Source organism: Mycteria americana, chromosome 11 (assembly GCF_035582795.1).
Source record: "Mycteria americana isolate JAX WOST 10 ecotype Jacksonville Zoo and Gardens chromosome 11, USCA_MyAme_1.0, whole genome shotgun sequence".
NCBI classification, from domain to species: Eukaryota; Metazoa; Chordata; class Aves; order Ciconiiformes; family Ciconiidae; genus Mycteria; species Mycteria americana.
The window spans coordinates 20,692,441-20,719,405 of record NC_134375.1 but is presented as its reverse complement, the minus strand read 5'-3'; the positions used below and the strand labels follow the sequence as shown (position 1 = coordinate 20,719,405).

Genomic DNA, 26,965 nt, shown 5'->3' with positions numbered 1-26,965 from the left:
GGCAGCCGGCACAAGGCGGCACACAAGGAAGGGGCCGTGGGGTCCCTCAGGAGGGATGAGCTGGGTCCCCCCGCGCCTGCAGTGCACGTCCCAGGGCCGGCGTGTGCTGGACTTTGCCCAGGGAGCCATGGCGGTGGGGAGGGCCGGGTCCCTTCGGGAGGAATGTACCCAGCCGGCGGCATCGTGGCTGTGCCCAGGCGAGCTCCCGGTGGGGCAGACGCCCGGCACGGCTCCACCCTGTAGCCGAGCTGTGCCAGCGCCTCTGCCATGGGGCATCCTGGGCTGGGGCAAAAAGCAGTGCCGCAGCCCCCTGCGCAGCCGTGCCGGCGTCGGGTGCCCGTCCCGCCATGCCGCCCCACACGCCTCGCTGCAAGCAGCGGCAGGCGCGTTCCTGCCGTGCCGTGCCGGGAGCCCGGGGAACGCGGAGCCGCTGGCTCGCTGGCTCGCTGGCCCACGAGGCGCCCTTTTGTTCACCGGTGGGGCCCGCCGTGCCGCCCGGGGGCCGGGGTGTGCCCGGGCTGCCGACGCCTGGCCGGCCTGGCCTCCGCGGGCGGACGGGCGACGGGGGCCTCCAGGCAGAAGGAATTGGCAGTGACATTCCCGTAGCCTGGAGACCGCCGTCCCTTTCAGCGGGCAGCCTATTTGAATAAGAATCGTGCACGGGAAAGGGGGGCCGCCGGCTGCCGCCATCCCATCGCCGCCCTCGCCCCGGCTCATTTCTGCGCGCCCAGCCCGGGGGGCAGCAGGTCCCGCGCTGCCCTCGCCCCCGGCCTCGGCCCCGCCAGCCCACCGGACGCCGCAGGACGCCAGGTACCAGGGGCTTGCGGGGCTCGGGGCCCCCTCACTGGATGCAGCCCCACGCCGCCTCGCCCGCTGCCTTGGCGCGGCTTCGAGCGGGACCGGTGGCGGGGCAGAGTCGCGGTTTCCCCCCTCACCCTGAGCCCCCCTGTCCCGGGCTGGCTCCGGTGCGGGGACAGGAAAGATGTGTTTGGGCAGCGCCGGGGCCAGGCTTTGATCCAGTGCTTGCGAGGCTGGGAGCGGGCGGTACCGGGAGAGAAGGAAGCACAAAAGGCAGCTCCAGCCTAAATTTAACAGCGGGACCCCGGCCAGCGGCAGGGGCGACCTTGGCCAGCCGGCTCCAGCGCTCCTGGCTCCCCTCCCCGGCTGGCCCTGGCCCAGCGCCGGACCCCCTGGGGACACTCAAAAGGATGGATCCGCCCCAAGCAGGGCAGGATGGGGCACGGCACAGCTCGTGCGGGGTCTGGGGGTGCGGAGCACGGCCGTGAGCCAGGGTCTGCGTGCCGCAGCCCCCCAGAGCCGTGCGGGGCTGGGTCACGGCCACGGGGGTGGGCACTGGGTGCCACCATGGGGGACTTTGGGACCCAACTACCCACCCGACCCCGCTTCCCAGTGCTGTCCCCTGGGTGCACTGCTGTGCCAGAACTGGGTGGGAGCACCCCGGGGTGCACCGCTGTGCCGGAGCTGGGAGAGGCCAGGCCGCGGCCGCCCCGCGCCCCATGCCGTACCCCGCGCCCTGCCACAGCGCCGTCTCCGTGTCCCCCCAGGCAGAGCCCGCGGCTGCCCATGGACCTCCTGGTGCTCGCTCTCCTCCTGGGTAAGCGCCGGCCTCGGTGGGGCACTGCGAGCGGCTGGGCACCCTGCGGGACCCCAGCCCGGGCGGAGGGTGCCAGGCGGCAGAGGTGGTGGCGATGGCCACGCTCCCTGGCCGGCAGCAGCCAGGACCTGACCGCCACAAATCCCAGCAGGGAATCCGGGCTGCGCCGAGCCCCGCTGGGATTAGCGAGCACCTGACCTGGCTCCCGGCTCCCCCTGGCACTGCTCAGTGCCCCGGGGGCTGCCCAGCCCCCCAGGAGCACAGGCAGCCACCCCCTCCCTGGCCTCTCCGGCCCCGCGGCCACCAGCCCCCCGCTCGCCCCCGCTGCCCGCCCGGCCCCGCTCCCTGCCCCCCCGGTCACGAGGCCCCGGCACTGCTGCCAGCACCTTTCCGGGTCACGGAGCTTCGTGCTGCATCAGTGGGTCGGGACGTGGGGACGGGACGGGATGGGACGGCCGGGGTCAGGGAGGGTGCCAGGCAGGGTGCATGGCGGGGAGCGAGGGGTGCCTGGAGGCCCTGGCACAGCCCCCAGCCCGTGCCCTCGCTCCCTGCAGCGGGGGTGCCGGCAGCGGGGGGCTGGCAGGAGCCCGACCCGAGCCACGGCTGCGCCCGCGGCAGCTGCTACCCGGCCACCGGGAACCTGCTGGTGGGACGAGCCTCCCGCCTGAGTGCCACCTCCACCTGCGGGCTGGACGGGCCCCAGGAGTACTGCATCGTCAGCCACCTCCAGGTGAGCCCGCACGGCCCCGGCACGGCCCCGGCACGGCCGGGCACTGGCACAGCCTCCAGCCGCCCGTCCCTCATGGTGCCGCTCCCCGGCACAGGACTCGGAGAAATGCTTCACCTGCGACTCGCGGGACCCATCCCTGCCCGAGAGCCACCGCATCGAGAACGTCATCTACCTGAGTGGCCCCCACGGCCAGCGGACCTGGTGGCAGTCAGAGAACGGTGAGGCCGGGGCGGCAGCGGGGCTGCCTCCATGTGCGTGCGCCTCGGGGCTGCGTGGCCATGGGACCCGGGGCGGGGGGGGGGTGTGTGTCTTCCCTGGCCTTGGCCATCGCCTCTCTGTCCCCCCCAGGCGTGGAGCACGTCAGCATCCGCCTGGACCTGGAGGGCGAGTTCCACTTCACCCACCTCATCATGAAGTTCAAGGTGGGTCCTGGCACGTGAGTGCCCGGGACGTGGTGGGATGGGACGGGATGGGATGGGATGGGATGGGATGGGACGGGATGGGACGGGATGGGATGGGATGGGATGGGATGGGGTGGGGTGGGGTGGGGTGGGATGGGATGGGATGGGATGGGGTGGGACAGACCTGTAGGGGTTGTGGGGCTGGCCCCCCATCCCAGCTGGGTGTCCCGCAGACCTTCCGCCCCGCGGCCATGCTGGTGGAGCGCTCGGCCGACTTCGGGCGCAGCTGGAAGGTCTACCGCTACTTCGCCTACAACTGCTCCAAGCTCTTCCCCGGCGTCCCCAGCCAGCCCTCGGGGCTGGTGGACGAGGTGCTGTGTGACCAGCGCTACTCCGAGATCGAGCCCTCCAGCCATGGGGAGGTGCGTGGGGCTGGGGGGGCGCAGAGGGGTGCCGGGGGGGCGGGGGATCTGGGGGGTCTGGGATCACCCACCCCTTCCTCCTCCCAGGTCATCTTCAAGGTGCTGGACCCCTCCATCCCCGTGGCGGATCCCTACAGCCCGGACATCCAGGGTGCGTGGGCCGGGGGGGCCAGGGCTGCGGGGCCGGTGGGCGATGGGGTGGGTGCTGACGGTGCCGCACCCCCCAGACCTGCTGCGCGTCACCAACCTGCGGGTGAACCTCACCAAGCTGCACACGCTGGGGGACAACCTGCTGGACACGCGGCGGGAGGTGCTGCACAAGTACTACTACGCTGTGGACGAGCTGGTGCTGCGCGGGAGCTGCTTCTGCCACGGCCACGCTGCCCAGTGCGCCCCGGCACCCGGTGCCCCACCGTCCTCCGTCCCTGGCATGGTGAGGTGCACGCAACTGCCGGCACGGCACGGTGTCCCGTGGGATCCGGCGGCCACGCTGAGCTGGGTGCTCCCCCCCCCGCCAGATCCACGGGCGCTGCGTCTGCGAGCACCACACGCAGGGGCTGAACTGCGAGCGCTGCGAGGACTTCTACCACGACCTGCCCTGGCGCCCGGCCGAGGGCTCCAGCACCAACGCCTGCCGCCGTCAGTGCCCCGCGCCGGCACCGACACCGTGCTGTGCCCGCGGGCTTGGGGTCCCACACACTGGGTTGGGGGAATGGGGGTCCTGCTTGTGGTGCTTGGGGATTTTGGGGTCCTGCATGTTGTCTGTGGAGGGCTCAGCATCCCGAGGGCCGTGGCTTGGGGCTGGGGGTTGGGGGTCCTGCGTGCCGGGCTTTGGGGTTGGGAGTGCTGCACGTGGGGCTGGGGTTTGGGGGGGTTGGGGAGCTGCAGGCTGCGATTTGGAGGGGTTGGGGTGCATCCGGCTGGGATGTAGTGCTGGGGGTTCTGCAGGCTGGGGCTTGAGGGGTTGGGATCGAGCAGCTGCATCCCTGGGTTCGGGGCGGGGGTGCTGCCAGGCGGGGGGTTGGGGTGCCGCATGCCGTGCCGCGGTGCCGTCCCCGCAGGCTGCGACTGCAACGAGCACTCGCGGCGGTGCCACTTCGACATGGCCGTCTTCCTGGCCACGGGGAACGCCAGCGGGGCCGTGTGCGACGGCTGCCAGCACAACACCATGGGCCGCCGCTGCCACCTCTGCAAGCCCTTCTACTACCGGCACCCCCGCTCCGACATCCGCGCCCCCACCGCCTGCGCCCGTGAGTCCCATGGGACCCCAGCCCCACGGCGTGCCCCGGCCCCACGGCCCCTGGTGCTGGCAGCCGCAGCTCCCTGCGGTCTCTCTCTCTTTCTCTCTCGGCAGCGTGCGACTGCGACCCGGCGGGCTCGCTGGACGGAGGTGCCTGCGATGGGCACACGGACGTGGCGCTGGGCATGATCGCGGGGCAGTGCCGCTGCAAGGCGAACGTGGCCGGTCCCCGCTGCGACCGCTGCCAGCACGGTGCCTACGGCCTCAGCCATGGCGATCCGCAGGGCTGCCAGCGTGAGCTGGGACCCAGGGATGGGCACGGGAGGATGTGGGGTGGAGGGGTGAGGATGGAGGGGTGGGGATGGAGGGATGTGGGGTGGAGGGATGGGGATGGAGGGATGTGGGGTGGAGGGATGGGGATGGAGGGGTGGGGATGGAGGGATGGAGATGGAGGGGTGGGGATAGAGGGATGTGGGATGGAAGGGTGGGGATAGAGGGATGTGGGATGGAGGAGTGGGGATGGAGGGGTGGGGATGGAGGGGTGGGGATGGAGGGATGTGGGATGGAGGAGTGGGGATGGAGGGATGTGGGATGGAGGGGTGGGGTGGAGGGATGGGGATGGAGGAGTGGGGATAGAGGGATGTGGGATGGAGGGGTGGGGATGGAGGAGTGGGGATGGACGGGTGGGGATGGAGGGGTGGGGATGGAGGGATGTGGGGATGGAGGGGTGGGGATGGAAGGATGCGGAACGGAGGGGGAGGGATGGAAGGACACAGGATGGGGAGGGAGGGCCATGAAGCCCGTGGGCTGCGGTGCCACGTGGCAGCCCCTCACGTGCGGGGGTGCGTGCGTGTGTGGGGCAGCGTGCAGGTGTGACCCACGGGGCACGGTGGCGGGCAGCTCCCCCTGCGACCCCATCAGCGGGGACTGCTACTGCAAACGCTTCGTGGCTGGGCGCTCCTGCAGCCAGTGCGTGGTGAGTGCCCCAGCCCGCCCCACAGCCCGCCCCACACCGTGCTCCGTGGCCCTGACTCTCCCCAGCCCCACGGCACCCCTCCGCGCCGGGCTGGCCCCACACCTGCCCCACGCTCCCCTCCTCTCGCTGCAGCCTGAGTTCTGGGGCCTGAGCTACGATGTGGGGGGCTGCCGGCCCTGCGCCTGCGACTTCGGGGGAGCCTACAGCAACCGGTGGGGCCCAGCACAGCGGCCGGCAGGGCACGGGGACGGGGACGCGGGAGTGGGGAAAGGGCTGGGGGCCAAGCACGGAGGGAGGGAGGGAGGGAGGGGACATCTGTGGAGGGATGGGGACAGGGCTGGAGAGACAGAGGGGGCTGGGATGGAGGGACGGAGGGAGGGATCTCTGTCCCCTGGGATGGAGGGATGGGGACAGGGATGGAGGGAGGGATGGGTGAGGATCGAGCCGGACAGAAGGACAGACAAAAGGACAAGAATGTCACCCCCAGGTGCTCCATGGAGGATGGGGCTTGTCCCTGCCGTCCCCACCTCATGGGGCGGCAGTGCGACCAGGTACAGCCCGGCTTCTTCTGCGCCCCCCTTGACTACTACACCTACGAGGCCGAGCGGGCCACCGGCCACAGCCACGGCCACCCCCAGCTCCCGGTGAGTCTCCTGGGGGGGTCCCTGCACTCCCAACGCGGGCTTGCGCATGGCTGTCACCGTGCGCCGTGCTCCATGCATGGCTGTCACCGTGCTCCATGCGTGGCTGTCACCCTGTCCCGCACGTGGCTGTCACTGTGCTCTGTGCACGGCTGTCCCCGTGCATGGCACCCGTCCCCTGACCCCGTCCCCACAGGGTGCCATCCGGGCGGAGGTACCCCAGGACTGCCTGGAGTACGACACCGGGGAGCCGGGGGTGCGGAAGGGGCGTCCGCGACACCAGCGCAGCCCCCCCCGCGCCCCCCAGCCCCGCGCCCCCTCGCGCCGCGGCCGCCAGCAGCCCCCCAAGGTGAGCCCCGGGGGGTGGGATGGGGCGCGGCGGGGCGCTGCGGGGCGGGGGTGGCCGGGGGGGCAGAGCCGGGGAGGCCGTGGCCGAGCCGTGCCGGTGCCCTGCCCAGCCGGACGTGGAGGAGGTGGTGCGGGACGGCGCCGGGCGCATGGTGACGTGGACGGGCTCGGGGTTCGCCCGGGTGCGGGACGGGGCCGGCCTGACCTTCCGCGTGGACGACGTGCCCTACCCCATGGACTACGAGCTGCTGCTGCGCTACGAGCCCGAGGTGAGCGCAGCCACGGCCGCGGCCACGGCGCGTATGGCACGGCACAGCCCTGATGCCGGCTCACCTGTCGCCGCAGTCGGCCGAGGACTGGGAGGCCGTGGTCAGCGTCAGCTCCCGGGCGCTGCCCACCAGCCCTCGCTGCGGGAACCTGCTGCCCTCCGAGCAGATGTACCGCGAGAGCCTGCCCCACAGCCAGAGGTGGGGTGGGATGGGACGGGACGGGACGGGGTGGGGATGGGGATGGGATGGGAGGGGAGGGGAGGGGAGGGGAAGGGAGGGGAGGGGATGGGATGGGATGGGATGGGATGAAGGTGGGGTGGGGATGGGATGACCATGGGGATGGGATGGGATGGGATGGGATGGGATGAAGGTGGGGTGGGGATGGGATGACCATGGGGATGGGATGGGATGGGATGGGATGGGATGGGATGGGGATAGGGATGGGATGGGTGGGATGGGATGGGATGGGATGGGATGGGATGGGGATGAGGATAGGGAGGGGATGGGGATGGGATGGGATGGGATGGGATAGGATGGGATGAGGGTGGGATGGGATGAAGGTGGGATGGGATGGGATGAAAATGAGGATGGGGTTGGGATGGGGACAGGGATCAGGACAGGGCAGGGACAAGGACAGCCCTGCCACACTCCCAGACCTGAGGGGTGGCGATGGGATGGAAACAGGGACAGTCCTGCCACCCAGGTGAGGGATGGGGATGGGGACAGGGACAAGGAAGGTGGCCGGGTGCCACTGCTGTCCCTTGGCCGTCCCTGTGGCCCTGGGGTGCCTGTGCCCCGACACCTGCCTCTGCACAGGTACGTGCTGCTGTCCCGGCCCTTCTGCTTCGAGCCCAACACCCCCTACGAGGTGACCATGCGGCTTCACCGGGCCGGCGTTACCCAGCGCCACCCCGGCGCCTTCATCCTCATCGACTCGGTGAGGGGGGTCCCGCTGCACCCCACACCTGGGGCTCGGCAGGGGCGGGGTGATGGGCAGGGACGGGGGACCAGGGGCTGGGGTGGGCAGCGACATCCACCTGGGGCTGCACGTGGGGTGAGGTGGGGATGGGGATGGGGATGGGGACAGGGATGGAAAAGAGGATGGGGAAAGGGAACAGGGATGGAGGTGGGGATGTTAACGGGGATGGAGGTGGGGATGTTGACGGGGATGGGAAAGGGGGTGGGGATGGAGATAGGAATAGGGATGGGGATGTGGATGAGGATGGAAATATCAATGGGGCTGGGGATGTTGATGGAGTTGGGGCTGGTCTTGGGGCTGTCAACAGGGATGGGGATAAGAATGCCTGTGGGGCTGGCAATTTCGATGGGAATATCGGTGGAGCTGGGGCTGTTGATGGGGCCGGGATGGTCGAGCCCCCAGCAGGGTCAGGGCTGCCCCAGGGCAGAGGGATCCGGCCCAGGAGCAGGGGCCAGGTCCCACGGCGGGGGGTGCCTGTGCCCCCCCAGCCACATCTCCTCTCCCCGTCCCACTGCCCGGCACAGCTGGTCCTGCTGCCGCGGGTGTCGGAGCTGCCGGGCTTCCACGGGGCGGAGGCGGCGGCGGCGACGCGCCGGGAGGAGCTGGAGCGGTACCGGTGCCTGGAGGCATTTCACATGGCCCCCCCGCACCCCCTGGCCCAGGCCTGCGCCCGCCTGGTCTGCAGCGTCTCGGCTCTGCTGCACGGCGGGGCGCTGGGTGAGCGGGGGGCGCCCGGCCGGCGTCGGGGGACGCGCCCGGGGCAGCGGGCGAGGGCGGGGCCGTGCCCACGGCAGGGTGGGGAGGGGTACGCGTGCCCGTGGGTCAGGATGAGCCCACGCTCGTCGCAGTGGGTCGGGATGAGAGCCGTGCCCGCGGCAGGGGTGGGCAGGGTTACCCGGGGCAGTGGGTCAGGATGCGGCCGTGCTCCACGGCGGGGGAGCGGGGGCAGGGTGCGGGCAGGGTGCGGGCAAGCAGCCCCGGCCCCACGCCGGCCCTGCTGCCCGCAGCCTGCCAGTGCGACCCGCAGGGCTCCCGCAGCAGCGAGTGCCAGGCGCAGGGAGGGCAGTGCGAATGCAAGCCCCACGTCCTCGGCCGGCGCTGCGACCGATGCGCCCTGGGCAGCTACGGCTTCGGGCCCCTGGGCTGCAGCCGTGAGTAGCGGGATCTGCGCCTGCGAGCATCCCTGTCCCTCCCGTCTGTCTGTCCGTCCAGCCGACAGAGCCCTGTTCGCTGCCCGTCTGCCTGTTCACTTGTCTGTCTGTCCATCTGTTCATGCATGTGTCCGTCTCAGCCCTGCTGTCCTGCAGCCCGTGGGTTGGGTCCCAGTTCCCCCTCTGTCCATCTGTCCTTCCATCCATCCATCCATCCATCCGAGCCCCGCGCTCCTCCCTGGGGTGGGTGCTGCCCTGCCTTACACTCACTCGTCTGTCCGTCCGCCCATCCGTCTGCCCACCCACGCGTCCACGTGAGCCCTCCTGTGCCGTAGCCCGTGCGTTGGGCATGCCCTGGGTGCTGGTCCCCCATCTGTCTGTCTGTCTGTCTGTCCATCCCTGTGTCTCTGCACCCACGTCCCTGACCCGAGCCATGCCGTCCCGCAGCCTGCGCCTGCTCCCCGGAGGGCTCGGTGTCACAGCTATGCGACGCGGTGAGCGGGCAGTGCCGGTGCCAGCCCGGCGCCGTGGGCCGGCGGTGTGACCAGTGCCAGCCGGGCCACTGGGGCTTCCCCGCCTGCCGGCCCTGCCAGTGCAACGGGCGTGCCGAGGACTGCGAACCCCGGACGGGCAGCTGCCTGCGCTGCCGTGACCACACCACCGGCCGGCACTGCGAGAGGTGAGCCTGATGGGAGGGGAGGGGATGGGACGGCATGGCGTGGCATGGCGTGGCATGGCATGGGATAGGATGGCATGGCATGGCATGGTGGGATGGGTTATGATGGGATGCGGTGGGGTGGGATGGGATGGGATACGGTGGAATGGAATATGATGGGATGGGATGGGGCGGTGGGATGGGATATGATGGGATGGCATGGCATGGCATGGCATGGTGGGATGGGTTATGATGGGATGGGGTGGGATATGGTGGAATGGGATATAATGGGATGGGGTGGTGGGATGGGATATGATGGGATGGGATATGATGGGATGGGATATGATGGGGTGAGATTGGATGGGATATAATGGGATGGATGAGATGGGATATAATGGGATGGATGAGAGGGGATATGATGGCATGGCATGGGATGGATGAGATGGGATGGATGAGATGGGATGGTGGGATGGGATATGGGATGGTGGGATGGGATGGTGGGATGGGATATGGGATGGTGGGATGGGATATGATGGGGTGGGACGGACGCCCAGGGCACTCACCTCTCATCCTCGCAGGTGCCAGGACGGTTACTACGGGGACCCGGTGCTGGGCTCGGGGCAGCAGTGCCGGCCCTGCCCCTGCCCTGGCTACCCCGGCACGCGGCACTACCACGGCAGCGCCTGCCACGCCGACGAGGAGACCCACCACATCGTCTGCCTCTGCGCGCCCGGATATGCCGGTGAGGGGCGGGGCGGGCGCCGTGCAGCGGGGACCCCTCCGGCACCGGGGCTGCGGGACCCCCAGCACCCACGGCCCCCGCCTCCCCGCAGGGCCCCGCTGCGACCGCTGCTCCCCCGGCTACTTCGGGATGCCGGAGGTGGAGGGGGGTGCATGCCGGCCCTGCCAGTGCAACAACAACATCGACGCCAGCGACCCGGGCGCCTGTGACCCCCGGACGGGGCACTGCCTGCGCTGCCTGTACCACACCACCGGGCCCCGCTGCGCCCACTGCCAGCCCGGCTACTACGGCAATGCCCTGCAGCGCAGCTGCCGGCGTGAGCGGGGCGAGGGGCTGCGCCGGAGCGGGGGGTCGGGCTGTGCCGGGGCTGGGGCTGTGCAAGGGTTTGGGGATGTGCAGGGGGTTTTGGGGTGATGCAAGGGGTCGGAGTGGGCGTGAGGATTGGGGTTGTGTGTGTGTGGGGGGTGGGTTGGTCAGGTTTTGGGGGTGTCTGGGGGTTTGGGGCTGGGTAGGGTCAGGGCCAGGTGGGGTTTGGGGCTGTTGGGGGGTTTGGGGCTGTCAGGGGGGGGTTGGGGCTGTGCCGGGGGTCAGGGCTGGGTGGGGGACAGGGATCAGGGTCGGGAGGGGGTGCGGGAATTGGGGGGGGGGGGTTGAAGCTGTGCATGGGTTCAGGGCCAGGCAGGGGATTTGGGGCGCTGGGGCCAGATGCCAGGAGGGCATTGCCTGGGCAGCGGGTACGGGCTGAGCCCCACGCAGTAGCCCACCCGCCCGCAGGCTGCGGCTGCGACCCACAGGGAACCCTGGCCTCCCACTGCACCGCCGGCGCCTGCGCCTGCGACCGCGGCACGGGCGCCTGCGCCTGCCGGCCCAACGTGGTGGGCAAGAGCTGCAACCGCTGCGCACCCCACTTCTGGAGCCTGGGGGGGGCAGGGGGCTGCGAGCCCTGCGGCTGCCACCCCACGCACGCCCTGCACCCCGCCTGCGACGCGGTGAGACCCCCGGCACCTCGGCACCCCGGCACGGCTCTGCTGCCCTCCTGGTGCTGGGCGAGCCACCCAGCTGAGCACGCCGCTCTCGCCACAGGTGACGGGGCAGTGCCAGTGCCGGCCCGGCTTCGGGGGCCGCGTCTGCTCCCAGTGCCAGGAGCATCACTGGGGAGACCCTGAGCGGGAGTGCCGAGGTGGGGGCACGTCCCAGAGACTGGGGGCGCAGGGGCTTTGGGGACACGGGGTGTCCGGGGACATGGGGGCCGCAGGGAATGGGAAGTCTTGGGGAAACGGGGTCATGGAGGGACCCTGGGTGCATGGTGGGATTCTAGGGACGTGGGGGACCCTGGGGACATGGTGGGACTTTCAGCATCGGGGCCCTGGGGAGACACTGGGGACACAGGGGACTCTGGGGACTCAGGAGATCCTGGGGACGTGGTGAGATCATGGGGATGTGCTGAGACCTTTCGAGCATGGGGGACCCTGGACCCATAGCGGGGTGCTGGGGACATGATGGGACCCTGGGGACATGGGGGACTCTGGAGACACAGTGGGGTGCTGGGGATATGGAAGACCCTGGGGACATGGTGGGTCTTGGGGACATGGGGGACTCAGGGGGCCCTGAGTACATGGTGGGACTGTGGAGATATAGGAGACCCTGGGTACATGGTAGGACCCTGGAGATGCAGGGGGACACAGTAGGACGCTGGGGACATGGTGGCACTCTGGGGACACGGGGGTCCCTGGGGAGGCCAGGCCATGCCACCACCTGTCTCTGCAGCCTGCGAGTGCGAGCCGCTGGGCGCCGAAAGCCTGCAGTGCGAGCAGGCCAGCGGGCAGTGCCGGTGCCGGCCGGGCTTCGGGGGGCTGCGCTGCGACCGCTGCCAGCGGGGCTACCAGGAGGCCTTCCCGCACTGCTCGCCCTGCCACCCCTGCTTCGGGCGCTGGGACCCGGCCCTGGGCAGCCTGCGGGACAGGCTGCAGCGCCTGGGGACGCAGGCACGGGCGCTGCGGGACGGGGGGTCCGTGCCCCCGCTCAGCCCCCGCCGCCTGCGGGCGCTGGAGGAGGCGCTGGGGCGTGCGGAGCGGCTGCTGGGCGAGGTGGGCAGCCCCGGCGGCCCCCTCCTCGATGGGCTGCCCGGGCGGCTGGACGGCTCCAGGCAAGCGTGTGCGGTGGGCTGGGGAGGGGGGACCCTCCTTTTGTCACCCAAAAAGGCTTGAGACCTCTCTCCCCTCCCAAAGGATGGAGCTGGACGACTTCTGGAAGCAGCTCCAAGAGCTGGAGCAACATCTGGATCAGCTGGCGCAGGCAGATGTGCGGCACCGCGACCGGCTAGCCGGGCTGAGCCACGAACTAGGGGGTCTCAACCGAACCGCCTCCCACCTCCAAATCCTCCTCGGCACCGTGGCAGCGGCCGGATTCAGCGGTAAGAGCATCCAGCAAGGACCGGGGGGTTCAGTGGCAACCATCCCGGCCGAACCCTGACGCCAGCACCCGCAGAGTCTTACCGCAGCATCCTGGCATCGGCGGAGGACTCGCGGCAGGCAGAGGCGGTGGCCAACGGTACAGCCGGCAAGCTGAACGGGGCACAGGCAACGCGGCGAGCGGCCGAGCAGCTGCTGCAGCAGCGGGGCGACGCTTTCCGCCGCGGCACGGCTGCGGCACGGAAATCCTTGCGGGAGGCACAGAAACGGGTGATGGGACTCAGTGTTGCCAGAATCAACGAGAAGGTGAGAGCAGGACCGGCGGGGAGCAAATAGGTGCATGGGGGAAGATCCCTGTGCTGGGGCAGCTTTGCCCGTGTGCCGCCCCGGCACGGGCATCTCCCCCCATGCGGCGTTGAGGTGCCATCTCCACCATTGGCATCACCGCAGATTTGTGGGGTGCCTGGGGACTGGAGCTGCGAGCAAGCACCTTGCGGAGGAGCCTTGTGCCGGGACGGCACGGGGACACGGCATTGTGGTGGCACGGGATGCGCGGGGGCACTGCCCGTCTCGGCTCGAGCCTTGAGCAGTGCCCGTAACGCCTCGCAGCAGCTGGATGTGGCGTTGGGGCAGCTGGGTGTCGTGGCGCAGAAGGTAGGGGTGGTGGCTCCATGGCACTTTTTGGTGTCCCCTTGTGACCCTTCCGTACCGCTTTGATGTCCCCTTGCGTGCCCTGCTTGTGCCCTTTCCATACCACTTTGGTGTCCCCTTCTATGTTCCACTTGTGCCCTTTTCATGCCACTTTGATGTCCCCTTCCATGTCCCATTTATCCCTTTTCCATGCCCCCTTGCATGTCCCTTTGCATGCCCTGCTTGTACCCTTTCCATGCCACTTTGGTGTCCTCTTGCATGTCCCTCTTTGTGCCCTTTCCATGCCCCTTTGCATGTCCCCTTGTACCTCCTGCTTGTGCCCTTTCCATGCCGCTTTGATGTCCCCTTCCATGTCCCACTTAGGCCCTTTCCATGCCCCTTTGCACGTCCCCTTGCATATCCTGCTTGTGCCCTTTCTGTGCCCCCAAGCATGTCCCCCCCGTATGTCCCTCTTATGCCCCTTCGTAGGTGCCCCTTGTGCCACTTGTGTGCCCCCTTGGGCCACTGCTGCACCCCCTTGCGCACCCCCTTTATGTCCCCTTGCACACCCCTTCCATGCCCCCTTGTACCCTCTTGCACACCCCCTCGCGCGCCCTTGCACGTCCCCTGAGCCCCTTTGCACACCCCATTTACACCCCCTTGCACGCCCCCATCTTGTCCCTGGGCATGTCCCCTCGTACCCCCTGCCCACCCCCCTGCACCCCCTCCCCGGGGCCGTCCCATGCCCCCCACTCAGCCCCGTGCCCCTCAGACGCAGGAGGTGCAGGAGCTGGCACGGGGGGCACGGAGCCGGGCGGAGGAGGCGCTGGGGCACTCGCAGGCCGCCCGCAGCCGCGCGGAGAAGGCGACGGCCCAGCTGCGGGACTTCATCCGCCGCATCAAGGCCTTCCTGGCAGGTAGCACCGGCACGGGGTGGGCACGCAGGCATGGCGGGGCTCAGCGTGCCCGCTCCGAGCCCACCCCGCTCCCGTGTCCCCGCAGAGGAGGGAGCCGACCCGGCCAGCATCGAGCTGGTGGCCCGGCAGGTGCTGAACATCTCCCTGCCCAGTAGCCCCAGCCGGATCCAGGAGCTGCTGCGGGAGATGCGGGAGAGCATCAGCCAGCTGGAGGGGGTGGACGCGGTGCTGAACAGCACGGCACAGGGGCTGGCCGCGGCACGGGGGCTGCTGGTGCAGGGACGGGATGCCAGGTGAGCGGCGGGGGACGTGCTGGGGCGGGCAGGGGGTGGGCGTCCATCCCGCGGCGCTGGCAGGGGCTGGAGCTGCCTGTGCTGCTGCAGGGAGCAAGCGGAGGGTGTGAGGGACAAGCTGGCGGGGACGCAGCGGGCGCTGGATGCGGCGCGGGTGCAGGTGACGGTGGCGGGGAGCGCCCTGCGGAGTGCCAGGGACGCCATCCGGGCGGCCGAGAGCAGAGCCAAGGAGGTGAGGGGCACTGGCGCTGCGGGCGTGCCAGGGCTGCAGGAGCCGGGCCAAGGCCGCCGGCACGGCCCGGGAGCGGGGTGGTGCTTTGGGCATGCTGGGGACAACGGGGTCGGTGCCGTGGGTGCACTGGGAGTAACGAGGTTGGTGCTGTGGGGGCACCGGGAGTAATGGGGTCAGTGCCGTGGAGAGCAAGGCTGATGCCACGGGCACGCCAAGGGTAGCGAGGCTGGTGCCAGGGGGACGTGGACGGCGTGGGGCGGGTGCCGTGGGTTTGCCAAGGTGGTGGGGCTGGCGCCGTGGGCACGGCGGGTCACCGTGCATGCCAGCAACTGGTGCCCGTGCCTGCCCAGGCGGAGCGCAGGCTGCAGGCGCTGGAGGGGAAGGAGTCACGGGCGCAGCAGCGGCTGTGGGAGCTGGCGCAGCATGTCACCGCGCTGCAGGAGCGGGGCCGGGATGCCCGCCGCGTGGCCCAGCAAGCAAGGGACGGGGCGCAGCGTGCCACTGCTGCCTCGGGGACACTCAGCCAGGTGAGCCCCAGCCCTGCCCGGCCCCACTGCAGCACCGAGGGGGTATGGGATGCCGGAGGGGGCTCAGCCTTGCCGTGCCCTTGTGCCACCAGGACCTGGCGCAGGTGACGCAGCGCTACGTGGTGCTGAAGGGCCGGGTGAGCGGGCTGGCCGGGGTGTCCGGCGGGGCCCTGCAGCGTGTGACGCAGCTGACGGCGGAGGCCCGGGACCTCCTGGACAAGGCCAGCAGCAGCAAGAGGAAGCTGGAAGGTGAGGGGGGAGCGCGTGGTGGGGGACGTTCCCCACCACCCCGACCCCGCTTGGTGCCCGCCTCCCCGTGCACGTCTCCCCTTGTCCCCCTGGTGTCCTGGTGCCCGAAGGGTGACGCAGGCTGGGGGACGCGGTGGGGGGCTGCACCCCAACCGCGCCCCCATCCCGCAGAGCTGGAGCAGCACTTCGGGGCCAACGAGCGGGCGATGGCGGCGAAGGCGACGCGACTGCAGGCGCTGGAGCAGCGGGTCTGGGGGCTGCTGGAGGAGATCCGGGAGAGGGCCAACGCTTACGCCACCTGCTAGGGACCGGCGGCGGGGCCGGGGGGTGCGATCCGGGGTCCGGTCCTGCCCCGGCAGCCCGGGGGGTCCCGTCCCCTCTGCGGGTGCCTGTATCGCGGCCGCGCCAGCAAATAAAGCCCTGAACAGCGGCTGCCTGTGTCCGGTGCCTGCCTGCCTCCTGCCCGCCTCCTGCCTCCTGCCCGCCGGCCGCCCGCGCTCCCCGCTCCGGCCGGGATCCGCCCCGCGCTTTCCGCGCAGCCCCGAGCGCTGCGCCCGCCGCCCAGCCCGGAGCGGGGGGGGCGGGAGAGGGAGCGGGACGGGGAGGGGAACGGGAACCGGCGGGGCGGGACGGGAACGGGACGGGACCGCCGGGCACCTGCCGAGCGCCCCCTTTGCGTCCGCTTTGCGCCCCCTTTGCGCCCCCTTTGCGCCCCCGCGATGCGGAGCCCCGGCGCCCTCCTGCTGCTGCCGCTGCTGGCCGGTGAGTCCGCGCCCCCCCCCCCCCCACCCCCGCAGCGGGGCCCGGGGGGGGCCGGGGTCCGGCCCGGCCCCGCCGCTCTGGTTCCGGGCGGCCGCGGAAGGGGCCCCGCGCCGCCCCCCCGCCCCCAGCGCCCTGAACCCTCCCCCCCCGCTGCCCCGCAGGGCTGGGGGGGGCCCCGGCCCCCGACCGCCCCCAGGGCTGCGCCCGCGGCAGCTGCTACCCGGCCACCGGGGACCTGCTGGTGGGGCGAGCCCCCCGCCTGAGTGCCACCTCCACCTGCGGGCTGCGCCGCCCCCAGCCCTACTGCATCGTCAGCCACCTCCAGGTGAGCGGGACGGGGACGGGGACGGGGGGGACGGGACGGGGCTGGGGGGGGACGGGATGGGGACACGCACCGCCCGAGCGTCCCGCTCGCAGGAGGAGAAGAAGTGCTTCGTCTGCGACTCGCGGCGGCCCTACGACGCCCGCACCAGCGCCGACAGCCACCGCATCGAGAACGTGGTCACCACCTTCGCCCCCCGCCCCAAGAAAGCCTGGTGGCAGTCGGAGAACGGTGAGCAGTGGGCGGGGGCGGCGGGGCGTCCCGGGGGGGCTCTCCTTCCCTTCCTCCCACGCCGAGGAAGCGTGAGTCAGCCAACGGACGTGGACGCGCCCCTGGACCACGGCCGGGTGGAGGGGACGAGCCCTGGGGACCCGCGGGTGGGTGCTCCCCGCAGTCACACGTGCCGCCCCCAGGCGTGGAGCACGTCAGCATCCAGCTGGACCTGGAGGCCGAGTTCCACTTCACCCACCTCATCATGACCTTCAAGGTGGGTCCCAGCACGTGGGTACCTGGGATGGGACGGGATGGGATGGGACGGGATGAAGCCCACGGGGGCTGCGGGGCCGGCCCCCGTCCCAGCTGGGTGTCCCGCAGACCTTCCGCCCCGCGGCCATGCTGGTGGAGCGCTCGGCCGACTTCGGGCGCAGCTGGAAGGTCTACCGCTACTTCGCCTACGACTGCGCCGCCGCCTTCCCCCACGTCCCCCGCGGGCCCCCGCGCCGCATCGACGACGTCGTCTGCGAGTCCCGTTACTCCGACATTGAGCCCTCCACCGAGGGAGAGGTGAGGCCCCGGTGGTGCCACGGGAGGGTCGGGGGGGCCCTGCTCTCCCCTCACTGCCCTGCCTTCCCCCCCAGGTGATCTACCGGGTGCTGGACCCCGCCATCCCCATCCGGGACCCCTACAGCCCTGCCATCCAGAGTGAGTCACCCACCCCGGGCTCCTGCTTGGCTGCTCTATTTTGGGCGCAGCTATTTTAGCCGCTCTCTCCCTGCTCTAAGCCCCACAGGGGGGTCAGGGCCGGATCCAGCCTGTGGGGTCTCGAACCCCTCCTGCACCCCCCCACGGGAGCACTTAGAGGTCGGGCTGCACTGGGGAGAGTGGAGGGGGATGGCTGTGCCGGAGCCGTGCCAGAGCCGAGCACAGCACCGAGCCGGTGGCCGCGGTGCGGGACGGTGTCGGTGACGGGCAGAGGAGTTGGGCCGAGCGCAGGATGCAGCGGGTTAATCACCCAGAGCTAAATTTAGGCTGGGAGCAGGAGGGGAGGAATCTGCAGGGCAGGGCTGCTGGGAAGCTGCAGTCCTGGGGGAGCCGTCCTGTCCTGCCAGGGCCCCCGAGCTGCGCCCACCGGGCACAACCGTCCTCCGGGCACAGCCCCCAGCAGTGCGTGCCCTGACGCCCAGAAGGGTGCCCCAAGCCCGGGGCGCTTGTTCTGCACTGGCGGGGTCCCAGCCTGCATCTGCTGGGGGGGGCCTGCGGAGCCCCGGCCCGTGCAGAGCCCTGCCTGACCAGGCACGACCACGTGCACGGGAGCTGAACCACTGTAGCTACGTACAGCCCAGCCTGGCCACGTGCAGCCACGTTGCACGGGAGCCAAACCACGCGCAGCCCTGTGCCAATAAGCCGTGCCGTAGAAAGCCATGCACAGCCCAGCCTGACGGCGTACAGCCCTGTGCGGACACCCCCATGCCACGCACAGCCCAGCCCGACTGTGCACAGGCGAGCTGAGCCGTGCCCGGCTCCACCGAGCCACCCACAGCCCACCCCAGCCGTGCACGGCAGAGCCGAGCCGCGCACGGACGAGCCCGGCCGCCCCGTGCCGACGCGGATCTCTCCTCGCCCCAGACCTGCTGCGCGTCACCAACCTGCGGGTGAACCTCACCAAGCTGCACACGCTGGGGGACAACCTGCTGGACACGCGGCGGGAGATCCGGGAGAAGTACTACTACGCGCTCTATGAGCTGGTGCTGCGCGGGAACTGCTTCTGCTACGGGCACGCCTCCGAGTGCGCCCCGCTCAGCGGGGCCCCCGCCGCCGCCGACGGCATGGTAGGCGAGCTGGCCCCACGTGCCCTGCCGGAGCTGGGTGGTTGCGCTGCCCGGTCCCGCCGCCGCCCCTCACCGTGGCATCCCGGCAGGTGCACGGGCGCTGCGTCTGCAAGCACCACACGCAGGGGCTGAACTGCGAGCGCTGCGAGGACTTCTACCACGACCTGCCCTGGCGCCCGGCCGAGGGCTCCAGCACCAACGCCTGCCGCCGTGAGTGCCCGCACCAGCACCGGCTCCTGGCACACGGATCCCGGTGCCGGGGCTGGCAGGCTGCGCCGTGCCAGGGGTTTTGGGGTTCTGCACGCTGGGATGTGGTTGGGTGGGGACTGGCATCCTGCAGACCGGCTGGGGGGGGGGGGTTGGGGTGCTGCAGGCTGTAGTTTGGGGAGGTTTGGGGTTGGGCCGCTGCATACCGGGGCAAGGGGAGTCAGGGCTGGGGAGGTTTGGCACTGGGGGTGCTGCCTGCCAGGCGGGGGGTTGGGGTGCCGCATGCCGTGCCGCGGTGCCGTCCCCGCAGGCTGCGACTGCAACGAGCACTCGCGGCGGTGCCACTTCGACATGGCCGTCTTCCTGGCCACGGGGAACGCCAGCGGGGCCGTGTGCGACGGCTGCCAGCACAACACCATGGGCCGCCGCTGCCACCTCTGCAAGCCCTTCTACTACAAGGACCCCAGCAAGGACTTGCGGGATCCCGCGGTGTGCCGAGGTCGGTGCTGGGGGGTGCGCGGCACGGGACAGGCTGCGTGGGGCCGGATGGGGGGGGTCAGGGTGCTGACCCTGCCTGTGCCCCCAGCCTGCGACTGCGACCCTGAGGGCTCTCTGGATGGGGGGCTGTGCGACAGTGCCGACGACCCAGCCCGGGGGCTGATCGCGGGGCAGTGCCGCTGCAAGGAACACGTGGCCGGTCCCCGCTGCGACCGCTGCAAACCCGGCTTCTTCGGCCTCAGCGCCACCAACCCACAGGGCTGTCAGCGTAGGTACCAGGGCAGCACCCACCGGGGTCGGGCGCGTGGCTCAGCCCCGCGGACACCACTGACTCTCTGCGCAGGGTGCCAGTGTGACCCCCGCGGCACGGTGGTCGAGGGCACCCGGTGTGACCCCATCAGCGGCGAGTGCCTCTGCAAGCGGCTGGTGACCGGGCGCAACTGCGACCAGTGCCTGGTGAGTGGGGATGTGCTCAGGGGCCGTGCACGGTGCTCGGGGCCGCGGCACCGCAGCCGGGCGCTCTGTAACACCCTTGCCCTCTCCAGCCCGAGCACTGGGGGCTGAGCCACGACCTCCCGGGCTGCCGGCCATGCGAGTGCGACGTGGGAGGTGCCCGTGACAACCTGTGAGTCTTTGCGGGGACGCAGGGGGCGAGGGGCATCCCTGCCGGCATCGGGGCTGACGGTGCCGCTGGGGTACCAGGTGCGCTGTGGAGACGGGGCAGTGCCGGTGCCGCAGCCACGTGGTGGGACGGCAGTGCGACCAGGTGGAACCCGGCTACTACCGCATCAACCTGGACCATTACACCTACGAGGCTGAGGATGCTCGGCTGCATCAGGTAAGGGACAAAGGTGTCCCTTGAGGGGGGGGACACCAGGCAGAGCAGGGCAGCGGGTGGCTCTTTGCAGGGTCCCCAAGCCAGCAGGCACCACGGGCCTGTTGGGGCAACGGGGCAGGGTGGTACCTGCCGGCCGAGGCAATTTTTGGGGTCCCATCTCACAACACCACCTTGCACCAGGGCTCAGTGGTGGAGCGTGAGCCCCCCACGGACCACCCGGCTTCATGGACTGGGACGGGCTTTGCCCGCGTGGTGGAGGGCAGCTGGGTGGAGTTTCACGTCACCAACGTGCCTTTCTCCACCGAGTATGACGTGATCATCCGCTACGAGCCCCAGGTGAGCACCGGATGGCGAAGTCAGCGGTGGGATGCATCGCCAAACTGGGGGGGGGTGGCGAGGAGTGCTTGCCCGTGAGGCTTTTTGGCACAGCTCCTTCTCCACCGGCAGCACCTGGAGCCCTGGCGGGAGGTGAGGGTGAGGGTGCTGCGCCCCAGCCCCGTATCGGCCAGCAGCCCTTGCGGAAACACCATCCCAGCCGACGACCAGCTCTCCACCAGCCTCCCCTCCGGTGCTAGGTGAGTGCCTCACCGCGACCGGGCTGTGCCGGGGCTCTCAGGAGGCACCCGGCTGCCCGTGCTCTGCTTTGCCCCCTCCCAGGTACGTGGTGCTGCCCCAGCCCGTCTGCCTGGAGCGGGGCGTCTCCTACACCCTCCGCCTGGAGCTGGGCTGTGCCACCGCTCAGCAGGATCCCACCACCAGCGTGCTCATCGATTCGGTGAGGGGCAGCCGGGCAGCGGGATGCGGGACACCAACCCTTCGGGGGGGCAGGATGCGGCCGTAGGGGACACGGGGAGAGACGGGCGTGACGTCCCGCTGACTTGCCCCCCCCAGCTGGTGCTCCTGCCCCGTCACTCCTCGCTGGAGATGTTCATCGCGGGTGACCCCGGCTCCGTGGAGCGCCGGGAGACCTTCGAGAGGTACCGCTGCGCCCAGCCCTTCCACGCCGCGGGGCCCTCGCCCGTGGCCGAGCCCTGCTCCAGCCTCCTGCACAGCCTCTCGGCCGTCCTGCATGACGGGGCGCTGCGTGAGTACGGCCCCGTGCCCTGCCCCGCACCCCGTCCCGCACCCCGTCCCACACCCCGCGGCGACCCCGCTCTCTGCCCGCAGCCTGCCTCTGCGACCCCCAGGGCTCGCTCAGCGCCGAGTGCCAGCCCCAGGGCGGGCAGTGCCGGTGCAAACCCAACGTCGTGGGACGGCGCTGCCACCGCTGCTCCCCGGGAACCTTTGGCTTCGGGCCCAGCGGGTGCCGAGGTGAGTGCCGCGGGGCTGTGCCGGCCCAGCCTGGAGAGGAGCCGGGGCGCCCCGGGGCTGGGGGGGGCTGGGTGGGGATGCTCCCCACGTGCCGGGGGCAGACGCCGTGGGTGCCGTGCCTTCCAGCCTGCCAGTGCAGCAGCGAGGGGTCGGTGAGCACCGTCTGCGACAGCACCACGGGGCAGTGCTCCTGCCGCGAGGGCGCCTACGGCCCGCGCTGCGACCGCTGCCAGCCGGGCCACTGGGGCTTCCCCGCCTGCCGGCCCTGCCAGTGCAACGGGCATGCCGAGGACTGCGACCCCCGGACGGGCAGCTGCCTGCGCTGCCGTGACCACACGGACGGCGAGAGGTGCCAGAGGTGAGGGGGGCACACACCTGGACCGGGGCAGGGTGCCGCCGGCAGCCCCGGCCCCCGCTGACCGCCTGCCCGCAGGTGTGCAGCCGGGCACTTTGGCAACCCGGCGCTGGGCTCCGGGCAGCACTGCCGGCCCTGCCCCTGCCCCGAGGGGCCCGGCAGCCCCCGCCACTTCGCCGCCTCCTGCTACCAGGACAGCCGCTCCCGGCAGGTGATCTGCCACTGCAGCCCCGGGTACGCAGGTGGGTGCCCGCCGCAGCACGCTCGGTGCCCTCGGGGGTCCCCCATCCCCGGGCACTGCCCAGCGCTCTGTGCCGGCAGGTCCCCGCTGTGACGAGTGTGCCCCCGGGTACTACGGGGACCCGCTGCAGCCCGGCGGGCGCTGCCTGCCCTGCCAGTGCCACGATAACATCGACGTGACGGACCCAGAGGCGTGCGACCGGCGCACGGGGCGCTGCCTGCGCTGCCTCTACAACACGGCGGGGCCACGCTGTGCCGAGTGCCAGCCCGGCTACTACGGGGACGCCACGCGGCACAGCTGCAGGCGTGAGTACTCACGGCCGTGCCGAGACAGACCTGCCTCGGGGGTCCATGTCCCTGGGGACCGTGCGCGCCCGTGGTGGCCCTTGCTTGTGCAGAGCTCTGCGGGGTTGCCGCAGCCCTGCCCTGCTCTGGGCTGTCTCCTCTGCTCAGCCCTGGCACTGCGGCCCCATCCGTGTCCCCATGCCCAACTCGTCCCATCCCATCTACATCTTCATCTCACGCCCATTCCTGTCCCCGTTACCATCCCATCCCCACTGCCACCCTGACCCTGTCCCCATCCCATCCTTATGCCATCTCTATCCTGTCCCTGTCCCATCTCCATACCGTCCCCATCAGTGGTCCTCACGCTGTTCCCATCCCACCTCCATCCACTCCCTGCCCAATCTCTCTCTCCATTCTGCCTCCACCCTCGCCCGTCGCCATCCCCATCCCATCCCTGCCTGTGTCCCCATACCATCTGCACCCCCATCCCATCTCCATCCCAATCTCATCCCCATCCCGTCCCTCTCCTCATCCTGTCCCCCCCTCAATACCCCCATGCCTGTCCCCATCCCCGTCCCCGCTCAGCGCCCATCCGGTTCCAGGTTGCTCCTGCAATACGCTGGGCACCGACGCCAGCACCTGCGGGCCCCAGCAGTGCCAGTGCGACGGGCACAGCGGGCAGTGCCGCTGCCTACCCCACGTGGAGGGCCAGAGCTGTGACCGCTGCAGCCCCAACTACTGGAACCTGGGCAGCGGGCAGGGCTGCCAGCCCTGTGCCTGCCACCCCCAGCACGCCCTGACACCCGCCTGCAACCAGGTGAGGCAGGGACGGGGCACGGGGGGCTGAGATGGGGCTAGGGGGGTGCTGCCGCTGTGCTAGCCTCGGCCGCGCCGTGTCTTCCAGTTCACGGGGCAGTGCTCGTGCCGGCCGGGCTTCGGGGGCCGAACCTGCGCCGACTGCCAGGAGCACCACTGGGGCGACCCACGGCAGCAGTGCCGAGGTGAGAGCCGGAGCCGGCGGGGGGGGGGGGTGCGCGGCGAGCCCCACGGCACCCTGACCCCGTTCTCCCCGCAGCCTGTGACTGCGACCCCCGCGGCGTCGCCAGCACCCAGTGCCACCGTGGCAGCGGCCACTGCGACTGCCGGCCTGGCATCTCTGGCATCCGCTGTGACCAGTGCGCCCGGGGCTTCGCCGGAGCCTTCCCCGCCTGCCAGCCCTGCCACCCCTGCTTCGGGGACTGGGACCGGGTGGTGCAGGACCTGGCCGCCCGCACCCGGGCGCTGGCGCAGCGGGCCAGCCTCCTGCAGCACACCGGGGCCGCCGGTGCCTTCGAGGTCACCTTCCGGCGGCTGGAGGAGAGCCTGGCCACCGTGCGTGACGTGGTGGCCACCCGCAATGCCACCGCCGCCGCCGCCGCCCACCTGACGCATGCCACGGAGGGGCTGCGGTGAGCACCCAGCACGGGGCATGGCTCCCGGGGGGACCCTGGGGGCGGGTTGTCACCCCCTTCCCTTGCAGGCAGCAGATCGAGGAGGCGACGGAGAGGCTGACGCGGCTGGAGGGGGAGCTGACGGCCACCCAGGACGCCAATTTCAACGCCAGCCACGTGCTGAGCGCGGTGGACCGGGGCGCCCGCGCCCTCAACCACAGCCTGCAGGACCTGGAGCAGCGGCTGCATGCCCTCAAGACCTCCAATTTCCTTGGTGAGCCGTGCCGCAGAGCCGGGCCGGGGTGGCGGGGCCGTGGCCGGGGGTCTGACGGTGCCCCTGCCACCCCCAGGCGCCTACGACAGCATCCGCCAGTCCCACGGGGAGTCGCGGGAGGCCAAGCGCCGGGCGGACGCCTTCACCCGCGCCATGCCCAGCCCCGTCAGCGCCTCGGCAGCCACCCGGCGCCGCGCCGAGCAGCTCCTGGCCAGCCGGCGGGACGACTTCAACCGCCAAAACGCGGCCAGCCGGCGGGCGCTGATGGACCTGGTGGCGAGGGCACGGGCGCTGAGCCTGCACCCGCTCAATGAGAAGGTGGGACGCGGGGAGGGGGCCGGGGGGACGGTGCCCGGAGCCGCCCCGAGCCCGCGCTGCCTTGCAGGTGTGCGGTGCGGCAGGCGACGTGCCCTGCCCCGAGAGCCCCTGCGGGGGAGCTGGGTGCCGGGACGAGGACGGGGCTCGGCGCTGCGGGGGTCTGAGCTGCGGCGGGGCCGTGTCCACGGCCGACAGCGCGCTGGACCGGGCACGCCATGCCCAGGAGGAGCTGCGGCGGGCGGCCGGCGATGCGGCCCAGCTCTCCCACAGGGTGCGTGGCACGCGGGCACTGGTGGGAGCAGGCGGCACGGCCGTGCCCCCCAGCCCTCGGGGCCGGTGCTGAGGGTCTCTGCCCCCGCCTAGGTGGCCGAGGCTAAGGGGAAGGCGGATGAGGCCCGGCTGCGGGCGCAGGCAGCCCTGGACAAGGCAAACCAGACCAGGGCCCGCGTGGAGAGCTCCAACAAGGAGCTGCGGGAGCTCATCAGCCATGTCAAGGCCTTCCTGAGCCGTGAGTGCCGGCGTGCCGGGGGGCTGGCTGCCCCTGCCCGGCCCTGCGTGACTCTGCACCTGCACCGACCCTGCACCGCACTGCATGGTCCCCGTGCTGCACGCGGGCCGTACCGCCCGGGCACCGCACCGCCCCGGCACTGCGCCGCACGCCCCCCGCCCCACGCTGCGTTGCACGGTCCCTGCCCTGTCCCGACCATCCTGTGCCCCCGCAACCGTCCCCTGCCCCCCCACCCTGCCCCACGCTCCCTCCCCACGGCTCCCCCCTGCCCGCCACCACCCCTCGGTCCGTCTGTCCCCTCCGCCCTGGGGTGCCGTGGCGGGGGGACACTGATGGCTCCCACCCGCAGAGGAGGGGGCGGACCCCGAGAGCATCGAGGTCGTGGCCAGCCGGGTGCTGGAGCTGTCGCTCCCCGCCGTGCCGGCCCAGATCCACCGCCTGGCCGAGGAGATCAAGGCGCGGGTGCGCAGCCTGGCCAGCGTGGACGCCATCCTGGAGCAGACGGCTGGCGACGTGCGCCAGGCCGGGCAGCTGCTGCAGGACGCCCAGCGGGCCAGGTGAGCGTGGGGACGTGGCCCCCCCCTCCGGGGACCCCCAGCCCGGGCTGGCGCTGAGGCCGTGCCGCCCCGGCCGCAGGTCACGGGCGGAGGGGGTGCGGGGCACGGCCGAGGCGGTGCAGCAGGCGCTGGAGGAGGCGCGGCGAGCCCAGGGCACGGCCGAGCAGGCGCTGCACCGTGCCACCGGTGACATCGAGCACAGCGAGAGAGCCCTCGGCACGGTAAGGGCCCCATCGCTGCGGCCTCTGCCCCGCGGGGACGGGCAGGGCCCCGTCCCCACCGTGCGGGCACCCTGACCATGTCCGTCCCCCGTGCCACCGGTCCCCAGATGCAGGCCCAGATGGCGAGCACAGAGCAGCGGCTGGCGGGTGCCATGGGGCGGATTGGGCTCCTGGACGGACAGATGGACGCCCTGAAGGTGAAACGCGCCAACAACAGCCTGGCAGCCACGCGCGCCCAGGAGGCAGCCGGTGCCGCACGGGACCGAGCCGGCGAGGCCAAGCAGGTGGGTGAGCGGGAGCATGAGGGGCCGGCGAGGGTCCTGCGGGGGTCTCGCTGACCGGCCCTGCTGACCGGCAGGTGCTGGAGGGGCCGCTGCGGGACCGGTACCGGACGGCGCAGGAGCTGGTGCAGCACCGGGCGCAGGGCGCACGGCAGGCAGGCAGCCGGGCGCAGCGGCTGCGGGACGAGGCTGCAGGGCTGCTGCGGGACGCCCAGGGCAAGCTGCAGCGGCTGCGAGGTGAGGCTGGGGCGGTGGGTCGGGGGGTGGCGGTGGCGGGGGGACCACGCTGACCCGTGTCCCCCCCCCATCCCCGCAGCGCTGGAGGAGGCGTACGAGCGGAACGAGCGAGTGCTGGACGCCAAGGCAGCCCAGCTGGGCGGGCTGGAGGCCAGGATGAGGGAGGTGCTGGCCACCATCAACCAGCAGGTCCAGATCTACAACACCTGCCAGTGATCCCCCGGGGGGGCCCGGGGTCCCCCGCCGAGTCCCCAGCCTCTCCCACCCAGCCTTCGCCTGTCCCCGGAGCGGTGGGCTGGGCGGGGGCTGCGGGGCACCCCCCTGTGTGAATAAAGTTACAGAGCAAGACTGCCTCGCCTCCGCCCCGTGCCGTGGGTCCCCGTGTCCGCCCGGGTAGCCCCACAGTGGCCTCTCTCAGCCCCCCGGGGTGGGAGCCGCTCGCTGCCTGCCCCTGCCAGCCCCCGGGTGCGGGACCCTGCGTGGCTGGGGGGCAGTCGGTGGGGCTAACGGCTGGCTGTGGGGCTGGGGGACGCTGCAGGGGACACACCGGGGGACCAACAACGGGGCCGGGGGACGCGGCGGGCCCGGGGCGCAGGCCCAGGCCTGGCACAGGCGCTGCAGGCCGCGGCCAGGCGGCGCCGCCCGCCCGTTGCCATGGGAACGCCCCGGCAGCCCCGGGCCGGGTCGCGCCCTTGCCCGCCCTTGGGGGCGGATCGTCCTCGAGGCGCCGTGGTGACGTCACGGCGGCCGTCGTTACCATGGCGCCGCCGGGAGAGGGCGGGAACGAGGCCGCGGCCGGCCCCGTCTCGCGTCACGTGATCGCTCCCCCACATCGCGCTCCCGCG

General features: G+C 71.6%; 2 protein-coding genes across 3 annotated transcripts; both read left to right on the top strand.

The window, feature by feature from the left end:
* The first annotated feature begins 1,569 nt into the window (after window positions 1-1,569).
* LOC142415479 (laminin subunit beta-2-like) lies at window positions 1,570-15,923 on the top strand. The gene is made up of 34 exons (XM_075513864.1): window positions 1,570-1,615; window positions 2,170-2,345; window positions 2,440-2,563; window positions 2,694-2,767; window positions 2,980-3,168; window positions 3,256-3,319; window positions 3,396-3,601; window positions 3,687-3,807; window positions 4,230-4,418; window positions 4,523-4,702; window positions 5,272-5,384; window positions 5,517-5,596; window positions 5,872-6,028; window positions 6,222-6,374; window positions 6,484-6,642; window positions 6,719-6,840; window positions 7,459-7,579; window positions 8,146-8,338; window positions 8,629-8,772; window positions 9,220-9,451; window positions 10,006-10,169; window positions 10,261-10,485; window positions 10,944-11,158; window positions 11,253-11,349; window positions 11,937-12,315; window positions 12,398-12,582; window positions 12,657-12,886; window positions 13,031-13,234; window positions 13,983-14,127; window positions 14,213-14,420; window positions 14,511-14,652; window positions 15,003-15,179; window positions 15,272-15,428; window positions 15,600-15,923. The coding sequence occupies exons 1-34, from the start codon at window positions 1,585-1,587 to the stop codon at window positions 15,731-15,733; spliced, it is 5,490 nt and encodes a 1,829-aa protein (XP_075369979.1). The 5' UTR covers window positions 1,570-1,584; the 3' UTR covers window positions 15,734-15,923.
* Window positions 15,924-16,033: 110 nt separating this feature from the next.
* LAMB2 (laminin subunit beta 2) lies at window positions 16,034-26,468 on the top strand. 2 transcript variants are annotated; one of them, XM_075513862.1, is made up of 33 exons: window positions 16,034-16,190; window positions 16,352-16,515; window positions 16,608-16,743; window positions 16,926-16,999; window positions 17,107-17,295; window positions 17,370-17,433; window positions 18,358-18,560; window positions 18,650-18,770; window positions 19,078-19,266; window positions 19,354-19,533; window positions 19,609-19,721; window positions 19,811-19,890; window positions 19,968-20,103; window positions 20,284-20,439; window positions 20,551-20,678; window positions 20,761-20,878; window positions 20,995-21,187; window positions 21,271-21,414; window positions 21,541-21,772; window positions 21,848-22,011; window positions 22,091-22,315; window positions 22,897-23,111; window positions 23,199-23,295; window positions 23,370-23,742; window positions 23,814-23,998; window positions 24,075-24,316; window positions 24,384-24,587; window positions 24,680-24,824; window positions 25,174-25,381; window positions 25,461-25,602; window positions 25,710-25,886; window positions 25,961-26,120; window positions 26,200-26,468. In XM_075513862.1, the coding sequence occupies exons 1-33, from the start codon at window positions 16,148-16,150 to the stop codon at window positions 26,334-26,336; spliced, it is 5,337 nt and encodes a 1,778-aa protein (XP_075369977.1). In that variant the 5' UTR covers window positions 16,034-16,147; the 3' UTR covers window positions 26,337-26,468. The 2 variants fall into 2 exon arrangements, with proteins under 2 accessions (XP_075369977.1, XP_075369978.1); XM_075513863.1 differs by lacking the exon at window positions 24,384-24,587.
* The last annotated feature ends 497 nt before the right edge of the window (window positions 26,469-26,965 follow it).